The sequence below is a fragment of the Lampetra planeri genome, chromosome 3 (assembly GCF_965212315.1).
Source record: "Lampetra planeri chromosome 3, kcLamPlan1.2.h2, whole genome shotgun sequence".
NCBI lineage: Eukaryota > Metazoa > Chordata > Hyperoartia > Petromyzontiformes > Petromyzontidae > Lampetra > Lampetra planeri.
Genome location: NC_136109.1, coordinates 13,436,378 through 13,455,651, shown reverse-complemented (window position 1 = coordinate 13,455,651; position 19,274 = coordinate 13,436,378). Strand labels below are relative to the sequence as shown.

At 41.9% G+C, this 19,274-nt stretch overlaps 1 protein-coding gene across 11 annotated transcripts in view; it reads right to left on the bottom strand.

The window, feature by feature from the left end:
* Positions 1 to 19,274, bottom strand: part of MYO9A (myosin IXA) — a 178,996-nt gene that overhangs the window by 126,067 nt on the left and 33,655 nt on the right. For all 11 annotated transcript variants that reach the window (XM_078621208.1, XM_078621230.1, XM_078621243.1 and 8 more), the window contains exon 2: positions 5,095 to 6,052. In XM_078621208.1, the coding sequence (XP_078477334.1) occupies positions 5,095 to 5,973 (879 nt within the window). In that variant the 5' untranslated portion in view covers positions 5,974 to 6,052. The remainder of the gene's footprint in view (positions 1 to 5,094; positions 6,053 to 19,274) is intronic.

Genomic DNA, 19,274 nt, shown 5'->3' with positions numbered 1-19,274 from the left:
GGGAAATAACATAACTTGTTTTAGTACATATCATATTTAGCACATAACTGTGGTTGTCCTAAAAGAATGAACATATCGTATATGTACAAGGCGTGAGAGGAGGTTAAGCAATCGGAGACAAGGTCTCATTGTTTGAAACTTGAAATTCCAGTATGGGCCTCATCCAGTTGCTCTGTAAAATGTTTGCAGCCAAACTTCAACAATCACTCGTCACACTTGAAACTGTCAATTCCAGGTAATGGATTAACATTTTCGTCATTTATTTTTTGGCATCTTGGCTACACGTATATACTTCACACGTCTCACATTCCATTCCTTGAATTGTTAAGCGTTCAACAAGAGTGACTTCAACTCCGAGATCAGCAATGGGCATTTCTCTGATGGTTCTGAAGAATTCCTGAACTTCTGCATTATGAATGCAAAGCTTTAGCCTCAAGGTCACTTTAGAATAGGACAGTCAAATAGCCTTAGCAATCAGCATAAATGAGAGCCAATCGCCGAGTAATGTTGAAGGCTCAAAACCAAATTGTCATGAATTCTAAAAGCGACATTAAACACCACGTTAATATGAGATTTACAAATACGGCGCTGAGATTGTTTTACTTCAATATATTATTTGTACGTGCATATTGGAATTCATAAAAAGACATTCCCAATACATCTTTAAATTCAACTTCAGTTAGTTCATTCATGAAAGTCCAAGTGACCAACTGATCAATAAGAACATGGCAGTGGTAGAATTTCAACATTCCTATGGCAAGGGCAAAAGTATCTTTTGGACAACCGCTGTTGACTCTTTAACAGACTGTTTGGGCAAGTGCTGTTCGCGAGCACCTATAAAGGCCGGCAAGACCGGCACGGCCTTTATAGAGGTGGGTGGCCAACATCACGTCCGGCTGCTTTGTCTCCCCAGTGGTGATGTTTACACACCACACGAGGTACTCATGGGTGGCTGAGTCGACCGAGGGGGGCCTCAGGACCACACTCCGTGTGTGTTGAGAGTGATGAGCTTCTTCACAACCAAAGCATAACGTGGCCACTCTGCACAAATACGGTTACACAGTGCCGTAATCAGCCAAATGAAGGGGTTACCTGTGTTTTTCAGCCACAATCTGGTGAGCCGGACACACTCAACTTGAGAGTCTGGATGATTGCATTCACAGCACCTGACATGCAATGTGAAACTGCAAGAACAGTACTCCTGCCTTCCTTGTTAGTTGTGCCTAACAAGGAAACATTCACGTAGAAAATCTAAGTAACACTAAAAACCACGAATGCGTAATTTATGGAAGGGAATTTTTTTTCGGTGCGACAGGTTATCGCTTTCCCGCTTCATAAGATGCTCTTCAACATTGATTTGTGGTCTTGTCACTTGGAATTTAACGAGAATACAATTTATCTCATTCCCATTTTAACGGACCCAGTATGACAACAGTTCACTGGAAAAAACACAACCTCGTTCCGTGCTGGCAGGCAGCCAAACCCACAAGTAAACACGCGAGGCATTGCTGGCCCAGGCCCGCGAATGGATCATGAGACGTTGTTCCTCTACATTTTGGTAACTCATTTTACATTTTCTCACCCATACACATAGGTGTGATAGCTTTTCAACTTAACAGAAAAAGTCAAATTGCAATCGTTTACACTGTATATATATAGCTCACGTGCATGTGCGATATGTAAATATAAGTCAGGATTAATTATTATGTTTCATATACATACATGATATATTATACGTAATAAGGTGAATTATTTACATGTGTTCTCAAGTCTGAGTTCACGGAGAGCTTAACCTTGCGGAGAAATGCTATGAGCAAGCATCTGTTGAAGTTTCACCTTCGGTAAAGTCATTTAGCAGCAGACTGTTAAATTATTTGAAAACCAATTACCTTATCTGCATTGCGCAATGGATATAACGTCGAGAAACATTGTGTCATCAGATATTCATCACGATTGGGGCTATTTGCTTTACATATTTAATCCACTTCACGTTGAATTCTATCACGAAAATTTGCATCGGCATGGAAGTGTCTCGAATATCAAGTGAGGAAGTGTCAATTATAAAGAGTCCGTACATCACAAATGTCCATCCCCAGCTAATTAGTGCAATAGTTAAGGGGAAAGTGATGTATTTCCCTGCATTCCAATACACTTTGTGTAAGTACGTTCCAGTTAAAAACACTGTTACAACACAATTGATGCTCGCCTGGTCTAGATGCTTCCTCAACCTGTTTTCTCAGTGGCCAATAATCAAGTCGATAAATGTGAAGATGTGATTCTATATTTGAAGCTTTCGTGACTGCAAGGATTCATACTCTTAGTTCTTTCGGTAAAGTCACGTTGGTAAAAAATGAAATTAAAATTAATAAAAATAAAACAATAAAAATCACGACGTTTCGGAGGCAACACAAGTCTCCGTCATCAGGTGGGACCGTCACAGCCAGATTTGCTGCATCAAGTGATTAATAAAAATAAAACAATAAAAATCACGACGTTTCGGAGGCAACACAAGTCTCCGTCATCAGGTGGGACCGTCACAGCCAGATTTGCTGCATCAAGTGATGCAGCAAATCTGGCTGTGACGGTCCCACCTGATGACAGAGACTTGTGTTGCCTCCGAAACGTCGTGATTTTTATTGTTTTATTTTTATTAATTTTAATTTCATTTTTTACCTACGTGACTTTACCGAAAGAACTAAGAGTGTGAAGATGTGCTTTTCTCGTCGTTTACCGATTTGATCATTGTTGGCATTAGCCGAGCTAATGGGCCCCACAGTGTAGAGATGTTGGGGACGACTCCACGTGTACGGTTTCCAGAGGCAGATATTTCCAGCAGTGAGCTTTGGTAACTTTACTGTATTGATGGGTGTTGATCAGGACAAAACTGGTCCACGGCTGTCTCTGCATCTCTGCTGGCTTTCAGTCAGTCACATTTCCTCACGTAAATTTTGATGGTGACCTCCGGTACCAAAACACGTTCCTTCGGAGTGGGCAGGTAGGAACTTGGTTGGACAGCGCATTCGTGCACGAGAGAAAGTTCGCGGTCACGTGACGCACTTCAACCAATCCGGGAGCGTACATGTTTGGGAGGGGCTATGCACGACAGACAAATAATCCCTGGTGGGCAGTGTGGAACTGTTGTTCCTACCTGTATAAGTTATGCATACATCTGCAGAGGCTGTATGCTGCTATTTACACATCTTTACATGCTGTCTGAAAAAATGTATTTCTTCGTGGCACAGTTAATTCAAGACACAGATATTGCAGCAAATCCTTTAAGCAATTATTTTTTTGCCTGCAAGTTTTGAGCAGCCCCTTTGATCACTTTGGCTGGTATTCTATAGCATTTCAGACAGACAGAAAAAGTTTATGCATTAATGCATTTAACAACCTTAGTTGGAAAGCGTAACAAAAAAACCCAGAAACGCAATTAGACTTTTTCCATGGCTCCAAGTTACGGTATCAAGAGGCATTTAATGAATATAACCTTACATTGTTCATATATGTCCAATGTGTTGTTTGATTAATAGAAAAAAAACACTGACTGACATGTGGGGAAAATGCAGTGTATTTTTCAAACCTTGCAAGCTCTTACCGCTCGTCACTTGCTGACTTTTGGATATTCAGTGAAATATTTAAGAAGAAAAAAAACATAAATTGTGACAGACAAGGATGTGATAAAAATAACAGGCAGTAAAATAATTCTCTGTGTAGGGTTTGGGTGAAGGTGAAGATAATGATCAGGACTAGAGCTCTGCAAGAAACACATCCCTTGGCTGATGACAGAGGCAGGCCACTTGACATTTGCTCTTTGCAGAAATAGTTGTTTTATGGCCACGTTGTTTTCTCTCACATTTATTGCAACGCAAATCTTGCAGTGCAAAGTTTGTTAAAGGCATCTTTTGTGCCAAATGCGACTTTAAAAGTGTCCATTGTGTTCTGCAACAAAGGCTTCAAGGTCACTCATCCTCAAAGAAAAATTAATCAGAAACGTGGACATGACAAACAAAATGGAATGAAAGCTAAAGAGTGCGCAAAGAAGCATGGTGAGGTGGATGACTGAATTCAGAGTAGAGATCACGAGTTAAATACATAACATCCACTGTTAAGAAAAGTAAGTGGGCTTGAGCAAGAAACGTTTCAGGAAGGAATGATGGAGGGGACGGGACGGGATCGTGACGGACTTCACCCAGGAGGCCTTCATCCAGAGGTGAATGAATGATGATGATAATGATAAATGAGCCAAGATTGAGTTATCATTGATAAGTTTTACTTAAAGGCACTAGTGGGAACTCAAAGCAGGTTTCAGTCGGCGCAGTGGCAGAGCCCGTTCCTCTGATTTACTATCTCAGACAACAGCCTCCAAAACCCCAATATTAATGGGGGGGGAGGAAGGGCGGGGCTTAATTACATCAGCAGATTCTGTGGTTACAAATGTTGGGTGGGATTTATTGTCATAATGACAAAAACAGAGCAGCACGTTTCCTAAATGACTGTAAAGTGGTAGGTTTGGATTTAAGTGTGGACGTTTTTGGATAACCTTCGAACAAAGACGACCACTGCATTGCGCGCTTTCAGATGCGCTCCTCCGGCCGTCTGGAATGCTCTTCCTTCAAATATTAGGAAGCCACTGGAGCTATGCACTTTTAATTCTAGATTGAAAACTAATTTCTTAAGAACTGCATTTTATGTTGTTTGTTGTCCTTCCCCCGCACCTCCATAACCTTGACAGACTGTTGGGGCAAGTGCTGTTAGCGAATAGCACCTATGAAGGCCAGCATGGCACACGAAGGGGGTGGGTGGCTAGCACCACGCAAGGCCGCCTTTGTCTCCCTCATGGAAATATTTTAAAAACCGCACCACAATACTCATTTGAGCCTGAGCCGACCTAGGGGAGGCCCAAGAACAGTTCAGATAATCATCACTGGTGTTGGCCTTGAGCGGGAATCGAACTCGGGAAGCCGGGTTCATAGCGCGGTGCTCTAACTTCTACACTACCGCTACCCATACATACATATACATACATACATACAAACCATACGTGCAATTTTCATAAATTGGTGCTCCATAATCTCCAAAGAGCTTGTGACTTACCTCAAGCACAGGTCCTGCTCCGAGGATGGTCTGCTCCACACCGCTGGCGTATCCTTTCTGGCTGAGCGCCGTGAGGTGGTGGATGAGGAAGTTGGTGCTCTGCGTTTTTCCGGAGCCGCTCTCGCCCGAGATGACGATGCACTGGTTGGTCTTCTGGCGCAGCATCGCGTGGTAGGTCGTGTCGGCCACAGCGAAGATGTGCGGCTCCTGCTTACCCAACTCGTGGTTGTCGTAGAGCTGTACGTATTTCGGGTTGTAGATCGGCAGAAACTTGAAGGGGTTCACCGCGATGAGAATGGTGCCGACGTACGTGTAGATTTTCTCCTGCTTGAAGCGCACGCGCAGGTTGTCGAGCAGTGTGCGCTCGTTGAGGTCTGGCAGGCGGCACAGGTCGTCGTAGTCCTGCTGCAGGGGCTGCGGCAGAAACCCGCGCTCGACCATGCGCCGCCGCTCCTCCGTCACCTTCATCCACGAGTCCAGGGGACCCTCGTAACGGATGGAGCCATCCATGTTCTTTTCGCGCAGCAGGAAGCGGTAGTCCTCGCGCGACTTCATCGGCTGACACTGCTCGTCCAGCGCCCTGCGCGGCCACAGCAGCATGCGCTGCGCGGGGCAGTCCGTGGGATTCAGGATCCATTCCTCGCCGCCCGACTCCTTCACCTCAGCCAGGACGTAGCAGGTCCCCCGCTCCAAGTGCAGCTTCTCGATTAGAGTTTGGATCACCTCGGCCGCCGTGGTCCCACGCTGCGCCAGCACGGGGCAGTAGATGGTGTCTTCTGAGATGACGCCAGGGTAGATTCGCAGGGTGCATTCCTCTCGCTCCAGTCTATTAATCCTGTTTCCTCCAATGCCCCCTCCGGAGTCATACGTAATACTCATGGTCACCTCTTGCGTCGTGCTACCACTGCCCCTCTTCTTTTCTCCAGCACATCAGCTTCTGATTATTGTTTTCCCAAACCTAAAGAATAGAAAGACAAAAAAGTTAAGGAATGGTGAGCACCATTACCGGTCAAATATTATAGGATGTGTATCTACCCAAATGTTTTAAAACTATTTTCTTACAATGGCAAACCACGTGACAATATAAACCATTAATTGAGTACAATACATATATAACAACATCATTAAAAAAACACAATAAACGCATAAGCTGCAACAGGAAATACACTGACAAATGTGTACAACACGCTTTGGTATTCAACGTGGTGGTTTGCTGATAAACAAATATAAATTGACACATTTGCGAACGTAGAAACTGTATTTGTTTGGCTTTGTTGGGTGGTGGATGAGTATAGCTTTAATTGACCTTGTACCTTCACGATCTGACCCAAAAGAAACCGATTATGAATCATATCGATCACGAGAGTTTACATATAGACAAAACATTGCAATATATTTCTTGTCATTTTAAGAGGTATTTGTCAATTTTGATATTTATGGCCAAATAATATTTACGCAACAAAAGAGAATACTGCTTCACCAGTTAAAGAGGGTTAACACGATGAAAAAACACAGCCACATTAGCCTCCCTTAAGTGACATCACAGGTGTGTAAGGATTTTTCGGGCAATATACTGTAACTCGCTAGGTTGAACTTTCAAAGTTCACATGAACGTTAAGTGAATTGACAGCCAATAAAGGATTGGGTGGAGCAAAGGGGGGCACAGAGCCCAACGGGTCTGCAGCAATCGTCACGCAACACGTGACCTGAACGTTAAGTTCCACCGTGGCGATGGTGTGAACATTATACTTAACGCAGGCTAAAAAAGTCCACTGTGTGTGTGCCCACCCTTAGCCTTGTTGCAATACGACTTCTGCTAATAGAAGGGATTGCACAGCTTGAGCCCCCCTTTCATCAATGTCGGGCACCCCCCTTCAGCTGCCAACGCAGCATTCCAAATAGAAAAAAATGAACCAGCTGTGACGAAACGCTCTGTAAACAATCATGAACTTTTCATCTCGGACATTTTAGTTCATGACATATGATCACAATGAATTACATTTTAGTCCAACAACTGTACAAACACTCATTGTATGCCCGATATAAACGTTATAGGCAAGCGTGAAAACACGCGTGTATAAATGGAGGGTTGGTTTTTAATTCACAAAATGTGATACGACTGCAATATTAACACTCGCTTACGGATTACGATATTAAATATATTTTGTTCAGAAATGGGATTCATGATATTCACATTGGCTGTTTCCTACAACATGTGTAGATATACAGTGGTAATTCAATAGCTGCTACAGTTTCTGAATAATATCACTGGAAGCATAAAGTTGATTACGATGAACAATCAATCACATGAAAGGTATTTTTCCGGAAATCCTGTTTTCTGAATAACTGCTTGGTTGTTATTTTCAGTGAACATGTGTGTTATTTGTACTGTCATATTTCTCATTTTTGGTATAACTATGTTTTAGCTTTAATTACAACAGTTAGGGAAATGTTTGCAATTTTTTTATTTCTTCAAATTAACATTACGTGGAAAATTTTGAGTAAAAAAAGTGTGATATGCGGGAGAAATGTGTTTCGCCAAAAGAATGGATGCAATCGGCAAAGCTGCATTGGTAGGCAGGCCGTGTGTGCAGCGGGGAGTGGGACTTGCGCACTATGAAACATGGCCCTGACCGGCAGTACATGCATGCATTTGTAAAGGACATTAACAATTTATGTTCAGGTTATTACATTTTTATATCCTGCGTTTTACTGGATCATTTTTTTTATTAAGAAGCGATGCAAAAGTAAATTCAAATAAAATACCGAAATAAAAATGTACGATTGATAATGTAATTTTGGCCACGTAATGATCTGAATCATAGCATTGGCTGCAAAAACCTGTGTTAAAAAAAAAATGTTCAAAGTTTATTTATTATGCGGATGCCACCGTTAAAGCCAGCTGCTATTTTATAGATCCTCTGCAATATGCTGTCATAGCAACCATGCAAGGATACGTTGAAAAGCAAACAAGCTGGAAATATTATTACTTAAATTAAGATACGATGAACATAACTCTTCACGACTTAATTTATAAATACCCATCTTATTTATAAATGAAATGCTTCCCATAGCAATGAGTCCCATGACAACAATGCGCAGTGTGCTATTCTTGCCCAGTGCCGTGGGATCTTAAACTTCTTGAAGAGAGCAGACAATGCACTTCTTATGCTGTGCTTTGACACTTTTCCAAAAAGGTCAAGTTCAGGCCCAAACTGTGAACTTTGGGGACCCATTGACCACCCAGTCTTGCCACAGTAGCAATAACAAAGCCACATTCAATGCACGTGTCAAGCACTCGCTGCATTATATTTTATAGACATTTTCATTGGAACTATTTCTTAAACTCTGGTAAAAAAAAAGTGGCGTAAATCAAACAAAACAGTCACATTTCACTAAAGACAAACATTTGGAAATAATGCACTTTAGTTTATTTGCGGAAGCAGACTGGTAACATGTGTGTGTGTGTTTTTGTGTCAGCTTAACAGTGACCATGAAAAATAGCTACAAGCACTTGCTAGAAACCATCCAGTGAAACACCCAAACTCAGTCGTAGGTTAAAGCTGTCTAACACAAGGTTTTGATGTAATATAAAAATAAAATGTATTTTTTATGTATGGCAATGTGTTGTTAAAAGACATCACCACAACACTCTGGCCAATTTCGGATTAAAATTTACCATGAGCAACATTGAGACATTTGCACGGAATAATCGAAAAACCTTTCAATGTTATTTTTGAACAAAAGTAATTTAATTGCTACTTGCAGGCATGTGGATGACAAGCCTGTTTTCATTGTAAGTGGCAAGTCGAAATTCTGAGACTCCTGCTATTTAAATGTTTTCTGGACAATGTGCCCCTGTGTCAAGCTGCCACAAAGATGTTTCAAATCAAAACGCCGAGCTTCAGTGTTTTCCTAATGTTTAACACGTAACTGTTATCGGTGATGCATTTGATGATATCACCGAGTGGCCTGTGGCGGGAAGCCACAGCGCTGTAAAAGCCGACACAGTGCATGCTTTGTCCAGCATAATGGGGTTTGATTCCTCACCGTGAAAGTTTAAACCCTTTAGTCGCTTCCATCATTGTCGCTGTCTGACTGCTAGTAAAACGTTACAGGAAAGATTGAGCATTCCCATCCTTCAAATCCACCTGAGCATCACGGTTAAACCATAGACATCCCTCAAGCACACAGGCATCTCTGAAAAATACTGGAAATCTATTAAAAAGAGCTTCATAGCTCATCGGATTTTTCCAAGATAAATCAAGATTCTGATTCAGGCCCTCTACTTGCAGGCACGCATACATTACGGCAATGTGCAAGCTTTCTATAGGTTGTGTGCAAAAAAATGTGGAGCACTGTACGACGTTTCACACACGTAAGCATGCATACTTAGTAGGAGGTGGCTCCTTGTGTAAGGCTGTGTGGTGGTATTCTCCATAACGTCTTCCTGGGAGGAAATGAAGGGCTGCGCCCGGGGGGGTCATGAACGTGGCCAAGCTGTAGCAACAGCCAACCACCTAGGGCTGTATTTGTGTTTAAGAGACATTGTTTACGTAAGCGCAGGCCTTGCAGCCCATTTAGCCTTTGGAGCTGTGCTGTAACACATTCGCTGAATAAACTCTGGCGCGTTTTGCATACACCCATGGTACGTGTTGTGTGTTTCAAGAGCAGTAAATAAATCCTCCACAAGCTAAGATACCTCCCAAACATTTCAGTCTGCAGTATTTGTACATTAGCATCTCTATACATTTTATATCCTGCTCAAGCTGCAGTTCCACGAAGAATTTGACTAATTTAGTGTCTGCATAATTTAAAATAACCCAACGCATTGCTCTTAATGGATATTAACCTGAATTTAATGGCTCCAAATGTTTCATTCAATTCAATACAGCTTATTAAGGTTATGGTATCGCATTCATGAAATTAATATACTTTGTAGGTTAATATATGGCTTAAGTACCATGTGTTTAATCGTCCTGGTTTCTGCCTTGAGCACATGACAGTAATACAAACGTATCACATTTTCAGACCTGGGCAAAGTAATGTCCATGCTGCACTAATCGCCCACAGTGGAGATAAATATATCATTTGTAAAATAGAGTTATATATCAAAATATTCCCACTACAGCATATCAGTATGCTGTACAGTTATTTTCAACCCCCCTACTGGGTGGAGCCTCAAGTGGAGATGGGGCCTAAACCAAACGCAAAATCATACTTGACTTTTATTCTAAACAAAGTGCATATTTTAAAAGTCATATAAATTACAGTCCATTTAATTGCAGTAATTTCGATAAATATATATTTTTAAGAAAATGAAACATCTCTTGTGACCGACCGCGAGCTCCAATGGTCGCCAAGAAAGAAAACCTCAATAGTTGAATCTATGGAATCGATACAGTACAGCGAGCACAGCATGCTGAGCACTCGTGGGACCAGCTGTCAACTGTGCACGGTGGTGTTTACACTCGCCTGCTGCACCACATGCTTTTACTCCCAGTGAGCTGTCAACCCCCAGCGGCCCAAGGAGCCACATAACGTTTGCCATCCACGGGGCCCTCTAACTCATGTGCAGAGTAATTTGTACTTTTTGGTGAAAAGCTACAGTGCTATCAATTTGGTCGGCCAGCGTATATCGCTGGAATCATTTAAGTAGTTATACGTTTAATGCCAAGATTTGTCCGGTAACAAAATATAGCGTAACTCTTCCTATCCGTCATTATTTAATCCACAAATCCTATTATACATGGGCTGTGGGGTAGCCACAGTTTCTCATTATCTAAAAAGCCAAGAATTATATTTTTGATGGATTACAAAAAACATCAACTTTGACGACAAAAGTGGTTGTGATTGTATTTTCCATGCGTATTACAGAGCGTGCTATACATTTTGGGGTCTTTAGTAAAGTGCATTCTGTGAGTGATGTTAATCATACAGCATTACCCCAGACTTTAAAACAATTGAAATAAAGGAGCATGAGATAGCCCAGGTTCATGATATAGCTCAGTTTCAATGGGCTGTCCATATGGAGATTTCAGTAAATGGCAGAACATTTGTGCAATTTCCCACGACCCCGTAAGTGTCGCGTTTACTGGGCAGTCCGTGATAAAAACCCAGCGCTTTGAATGGAAAGGGTGCACTTTATTGTGACATCACACCCATAACACAAATCTAACGTCTTCTGCATTCATAATAAAAAAAACACAATTACATTGTACGTTAAAACTGTACAACCAAAACCATTGCCACTTACGCACTGAAAATGTAACTCAAAAACATAATATGAACGTGAGTAACGTATGATTAATTAATTGAATAGCAACTCATAGAAATTCAATTCCAAGAGATTTTGCCATTCAATTGCTTTGTCAGTCTTGGTGAATTGCAGATACACTGCCTTCAAACGTATATATGGGGCAGTGCGAATTTCTGTGTTCCATGATTTGGTGTTCATAGCTACAGTATTCTCCATTTCTGCATTAGGTATCTGCATCTTCTACGGTTTGTGCAGATTCGGTTAAGTGCTGTCCATTGCGTGGAGTATGGAAGCCTGGCAATGCGGTGGTGGCCAATATCTCAATCACTGAGGGTGCCAGGTCTACTTCCTGGTTTGCCCACAAAGACACCCATCCTTTAGTTTATCACCATATTGCAGATCAGCCGCAGCATTTGGATACATGGCAGGCTTCTAGGCCAGTTTCAGCATGAGACCTTGCTTCCAAAGCATATCATACTGCCTTAGATTGGTAAATATGGCACCAGTGTTGACTTTTCCTATCAATCCAGCTACGATGTTCATTGCAAGGGCCGTGATTTGATCACAGCAGCTTCTTCCCAGGATCAGACACTGAAGACGTTTGAAAAGTCGCTTGGTGTTTTGGGTCAAAGGGGAGGTGTTCTGCAGATGTCAAGTCTGTCAGTTCTTCACCCTGCACTATCACTGACCGCATTATCCAACTGTGTGTGTTGGCTATTGATGTCGCCGGCATATGTGGCAGGATGTTGCATACTGGGCAAGGCAGGTTGAGGACACTGTACACTTGAAGGGCTTTTACACAATCACGATGGAAAGCCGACCGATTCGCACCGAGATGGTGACTGTCTCTCCATGTTCTGTTGGTGGAAATTTGGTAAGATCCTCACTGGAGACGTGGATTTTTTTAAGTGTGAGGACATCAAAGTTACGTATCTGCATCATTTTTAAAAAAAATACTCACTTTCCTTGGGAAAGAACCTCAACGTTCAGTTGATAAATCCTTACACCCGGTGTAATTTATTGGAAGGTTTGTCCTTGAGAAGGGCCTTTTTATGGCTTAAGAAGTTGCTCTTTTGACCGGGAGGTCGATAATGGACGTTCAGTCACTGTTCTGATGACAATTTAACAAGTAGGCTTTCGCGACCAATACTACCCATAAGAGGTGTTTGGTTTAGATTGTGTAAATATGAATGTCTTATTAAACCCGCCAACCACCCGATACAGCCAATTAGTGGGGTTTGTCACAGAAACAAATCATCTCGGTCACAGCATGGGGTGCTTGGTATACAGGTCGTGGATTCGATCCCGACCCTTGTATATGTGGAGTTGCATGCTCTCTCCATGGCCACGTGGATTTTTCTCTGGATCCTCCAGTTTTCCCTCCACATTTTAACACACATCGTTGAGCTACCATTTGTGGCCAGGTTGCTTCTGAAAAATAAGTGAATGCCTCAGTGGGCATTGACGGTTTAGTTGTATTTGCATGTTTTTTGGGGGATCTGTTTGCCTTTCGTGTACTTGGCACTCCTGTCAAGTTTTGTACTGTTTGCTGTTGCAACGTTCTTACCTGCCCCGACTGAACATCTGTGAAAAAGAGCGAAAATGTTGTTGTTTTTTATACCGCGCACCATCGGTGTACCGCCAATACGTTCAAATAAAGATTCCCGACACCAGCCTCCCACCTACATAGCACTTCCAAGCAAAACTCCAAAAATGCACTCACTCGCTTATCAATGTGACATATCGCCAAAGCTAAGTCACGGGACTCTGCCAAATCATCTATTCCATCACACCATTCTGTGTATTGGTCGTCACCCTATATAGCATACGTTAACCAAGTTGTTCAAACCCTTTATTGAACGTTTTATGACCCTATTATTTTATGTATGACTAAAAACAATATAATGAGCACGTTAATATGGAAAAATTACACACGAATAGTGATTTAAAGTGTTTGCAAAACTCTCGGAGACAGCGTATGCATCACGGGTCCAATTTATATGCAGTCAAATATTGGATTATGCCAATTTCAGCTTGGGATTATCAAACCAAACCATCTGCTACAAAGAATAGGTTAACAATTCAGTGAAAGCATTTGTAATGTTTTTCTTTTGCAGAATTAACACAATGAACAAATATGAATGAATGAATGCATTCATGCAAATTGTTTAACAGATGTCTCCTGCAAGAGATATGCTGTATCTCAATTCAAATCATGTAATTTAACCCGGTTACATTTGGAACTTTTGGAAATAAATTAGTGCAGCTGTACACAATCAAATATGACTGGGTAATTCACCTTAAAAATTTCCTATTAAAAACAAAAATAAATAACAAAACTGAAATTGCAACACCTATGTATGAGTGACAAACGGTCAATGCAATACATCATGAATCAAATACACTGCTTTACTTTGCAGTCATTATTTAGATATAATTCAAGTTCATTACTACTGGCACTGAGGTGCACCAGCGCAAGTTGCTCAGGAATGTGCTCATTCCTGCTCGGCAGGTTTGCCTTTTCTAAAAGAATGAATGGTGAGCACAGCAAAGTCTAGTTCCAGCTCGCAGTCGACTTGTCGAGTTGTATAATCTAGCCATGTAAAAGCTATGAAGGAAAAAAAAAGTTTAATTTAATAGTTACACAAGCAATATTTGTAAGTCACATGTCATTTTTAAAATGGACTTTCTGCTTTAAGACCAACCAGTATGCAAAAAAAGTACTTTTGAAAATTATGTCGTGGGATCGTTTTATCGACGTTACATCAGATGGCAACCTGCTTCAGTCGCGTTCCGCCGAATTTAACGAGCAGCTGCCGGAATTGAACGATCAACTTCATGAAAATGGGCCAGTGAAGCGTAGCTCTGTCCACTTCCCTAGTGTCCCGAAAACACGAAGAGAGCACGCGCCGAGGCACGCAACGGCATGCAGGAAGCACTGCGCTTCTCGCCAAAGTGTACTCTTTCCTCAGCCCTGCCAGAGGAAACTCCAACAGGAGGCAGGCCAAGCTGGTGAGTAGTGAGAAATTAACAAAATAGTGCGTGCCAAATTAGCTCATAATTGTGATGGGGTCAAAGGGACCACAAGTGAATGACGACACGACAGTCTCCATGGCACTGCAGCACTGCCCATGTCATCATTGGTTTTGTTGTCCTTTTCCTGCACCTCCGATGAGGCCAGTTGGCTACGTACGTACGGTGCGAAAGAAGTTCAACATGCATCCCTGTGAACTGCTGTTTATAATGAGGCTGTTTGTCAACAACTTTATGCTTTGCGCTTCTCGCCACGGGGCTATAAAACTTAAACATGTGAATCATTTCATAACTTGCATCAAATTTCTGGAATGCAAAAAAGGCGCTCAGATTTTTCTCCCAAACAACACAGCATATGGGGATCCTCTCCAGTTTGTTTTAATTTTCGTCGGGGCAAAAACAGATAAAAATTTTACACCCGGTGATCAACACTGCAGCCAAATAATCCGAATGGAGCCTGTGACTGAGCATCAGGAATTAACACTGAACCATTATAACCATACACATATTTTGTCTGGACCTATGAGCGTACATGAATAACAATGAACCCTAAAAATCCTTAGAAGACCGTTTTTTTTGTTTGATAGGATTGCGAATTAACAACCAAAATAATCGTATGAACATTTTTATTCTTAACTTCAACACTAAAAAATCGAACATGAGCATTCCAATAGGTGACTGGAATTATGGTCAACTCTTGTGGCATTTTCCTCTGATGTGCAGTCTGGGCAGAAAACTGGAGCACACACAACATTTTGGGAATGCCATGATCAATGGGAACAGGTGACAGCGATAACATTCAAGTCAAATTATCTGCTAATTAATATTGCTTAAGAGTCTACAGACAAGCAGATGCACTGTGTTCAAATTGAAAACTAATTTCTTTAGAACTGCTTTTTGTATTTAGTTTTGTTGTTGTTCCTTCGCACTTCCAATAAACAAGGTTGGCCACGTACGGTGTGAAATAAATTCGACATCCATACATGTAAATGTGAAACGTGCATTTTAATTAATGTGACAATTAGCACACGTCTAGTGGTCGAGTCGGTCAGACATACAAATCAATTAGGCACATGCCGCATTGTGTTGTAAGCACATTCCCTTCCATGGTTGACATGCTTCTGCCAGTGTTCTTCCAGAGTTAAACGTACATACATTGCGGCTCTGAGTACTGTACTTAAAAAATACACATTTGACCCAAATGAGCCAAACTTCCGAAGAATAAAATAAGCAACAGGCTTCCTCACTAAAATAAAACTAGATTATCGGCACAGTGCTAAGTTCTAGAGACACAAAAGCCTGGTTAACCTCATCCGACAATATTTGCATCTCGTATAAGGTGAGACATAAAAAGAGAGATGTAAAAAATATGTATTAATGATCAACAGCTTATAATTTAACACAGTATTCATTGGTTTTACAATGCCCTGTGTGTTTGTCGGTTAAACAATATTCATAAAAATGTGTTAAAATGACACTAAACAAATATTATATTGATTCATTAAACAGACATGAGAATGAACAAAATGCAAATACAATGAACAATTGGATGATCACCATGAAAGAAATCCAACTCTGCCTCCGAACAAAAGTCCTTGTAACAAACATAATAATAATTTCCAGATCATCAAGTTTAACAGCTTCGGGTTTACTGGGTCATCAATTTGACTGAAAAACCTAAAAAGTGGGGTCAAAATGTCTTCCAAAGAGAATACGACTAGAAAACTGCCAAATTATAGGAAGAAGAAAAAACCCAGCAAAAACCAGAACTATCAACATATGTGCACACAATAGATTTTCATAAAACTGCAATAACAAGTTACCCCCCGCCCCCCCCGAGAGTAGCTACGTCATGTACGCTCTCGAAAAGGTCCTCCCGCATCCTCAAGAGATGTATGGCTCCGGGGGCTGCAAGCTGTGCTGTGATGTCACACCAGTCGGCAGCACAATAACCCCACACGGGGCTCACGCAGTAATACAGCCCCTGAAGGCGCACGAGACTCGTAAAACTGCGGTCTCTATGAACCTCGGCATTGCTGCCTACATTGCTTAAACAATGGGGTGAGTCGGCTGCTTTGTCCATGCTATTTACTTCGACAAATATTTCAAGATCAAAAGGTCATCTTGGACAGTGTCACCGACGCCGTAGCACTTGCCATTGCTCCTATCGTGAAAGATCACATAACTGTTGCACCACTGGCGCTTTGACCTACAATGTCTGCTCTCACATCGTATCCCACCATCTGGCTTAAGATTTTGCTCACAGCCAGACCCCGAGGTGCCAACTCCAATGCCTGTCATGCTCACCTGCCCTCTGCTCTATCGCGCACATGCACCCCACCGATCATGTCCCCCCGATGCGATCATCTATAATGCTTTCCTTCCACATTCTATCCACATTCAAGCTGCTTACCATATGCTGCCATAAAAATGCCGAGCATTCTCTGCGTGCACCCACAATAAAAGCACGAGGTTGAAAAATCAAAGGCCCCCCTTGTTTATCATGGAGATGGATGTTACACTGTCGCAGTAGATTATTATTATGATTCGATTCCCCCACCAATTTGTCGTTAAAGTGTTTGAGTGCCAGACATACAGACTTAGGTTTGATATGTTTCAGTTTAAGGATTATTCTTCTCCTGGCAGTGACAGCATACCCCCAAGAGGGATCTTAGGTTGCAAACGTCAGGAGTCAACGAGGGGTGCTCAAGGAGGATGATGCCAGTAGGATAAGTAACAGTCATCACGTCTCATGTCAAAGCTCTAATCCCCTTGTGACCTCATGGTTCTTCTTGTATAAGAAAACGTTATGTTCAGTGCTTAGAAGCACTTCAGGTGCGAAATAAGTGCAGCATACATACATCTTGGAAGACACATACCAACCCCTTTTCGGGCTTCTTTAAATGTCTTACATATCACCTAGGTCACTGATGAAGAAACCAGCCCCTTCGAAGGGTTCCATAATCAACACACGCTTGGCATACGACTGCAGACACCAAGTTCCATTGCCAAGTTGTTTAACCTGTCACAGTAATATATTATCAGTGGGATTTACAGTGAGAAATTTAGGAGAGACTTGGATCACCGAGACATTTGACTGTCCATGTGACATTCTAAAATGTTGTTTCTTCCTGTCATGGGAGTTCATTTCAGTAGTTGAATAAATCTAAGGGCCATTTGCATCAATCATGTACATCGGGTATATGAAATGGAATCTTAGTTTAAGGGTTGCTGCCTTAAGTAGTTTTGAGCTACCATTCTACACTCTGGTCTTACTGGTTTATCAGCACCAGGGCTGCAGCCATAGGGCTGCCATGTGGAGGCAAGGCTCAAACATAATGTCATTAGCATTGCCGAGAAACTCAGCAGCATGTTCCTTAATTATCAGTAGAATACAAAGCCTATGCCTGGTTCTGCTATTCTGCAGTCGAATTCATACAGGTGGCTGTAAATCGACTCTGAATGGAGTGATTGGTATGTGCTTGATATGGGGGTGTGCTGCATCAGCAATGCAATGAGAAATCTCATCAAATCTCATCATGTCTTCCTCTGGGAATGTGTAATGGCTCTTGCACTACTCTTGTGTATCTGAATTAAGACCTTGAAGTTTCATCATATAAGGCCGGTGGAAGAATACCAGGTCTTGTTTTTTTAACATGGGGAGGGGTAGGGGTTGGGAGCCATCTGTGTAGGATTGGAGGGCTGCCTGCTCCAAGTTTCTGCTAAAACACCGAAAGAAAAAAATGTCCCTGACGGTGGAACTTGACAGATTACCGGTCACACTGCCAAAATCCAGACCTCATGGGATAGGAGGCAAGTAGGACACGAGGTCATGGCCCCATTGCTAGATATGGCCACGTTTGTGTCAGGGATGTGCGATGCAAATGCCTTTCTTAGTTGTACAGTCTCACAGGTTATCCTGGTTCCCTCTTTACTTTTATACGTTTGGCTGCCGTGGAAAATACTAAGGTGTACTTCAATATACTGTGCTCAAATTCCGTTGGAAATGTTGTATCAAGTGCCTGGGAATAAGAGCTGACCTGGACAGTGAAGCAAGCCCCTGGTCAGGACAGTAAACATTTTTGCAGTCATTGACAGTGTATTGTGTTGTGCTGAGAGGATAAGCAGTGATAATATAAATTGGGATGAAGCAACAATTTTAAAATCTAGGCTTGCCAACTTATTGGATTTCTGATCTATTGCCTTTCACTGTGCCATGGTGATCCCAAGAATAACAATTGTATACGTCACTTGTTTTGAATTTCAACCTAAAATGTGGCCTTTTTCATTCTAATCAAGTTGGAAGCGAAGTGTCAAGTGGGCAGTCCTGCAAGTTGCACACTCTTCAAAGAAAACATCAAGGATGAATGTCCAATGGAGTAAATTTCCCCCTGCAAAATGTATATAGGCGGGCGACTCGGCATTCAGTAGAAATTTTCACGGCACAATATGCAGCGTGAAAACAAGACGGCAATTCGTGGAGAATGGTGCAAAATTAGATATCATAAACTGCGTGGTCCGTGGGCCATCTTTACGTACAACACTGCATCCCACTCTACTTTTTCACAAAAAAACTATTTTCAGGTCTTGATTGCAACATGCCTATGATCAACACTGCTAGCAAGCAATTTTTACTTCGTCCCTTTGATCCTCTGACTCCTGTATTGACTCAATTGCACAGCACTCTTTCCCATATTTATCCTAACACTGAACTTACCTTTATTCAACAGCAGAGCTAAGAGCAGTGAACGCTAGGCCCCCGCCCGTATCACAAATCCAAAAGCTCATGGAGATGGCGCCAGACAGATTACGACCCGAAGCCAGCACATAACGACTCATCATTTTACAAACTGCCTAGTAAGTACAAGATCGAAACGTGTCATTTGAC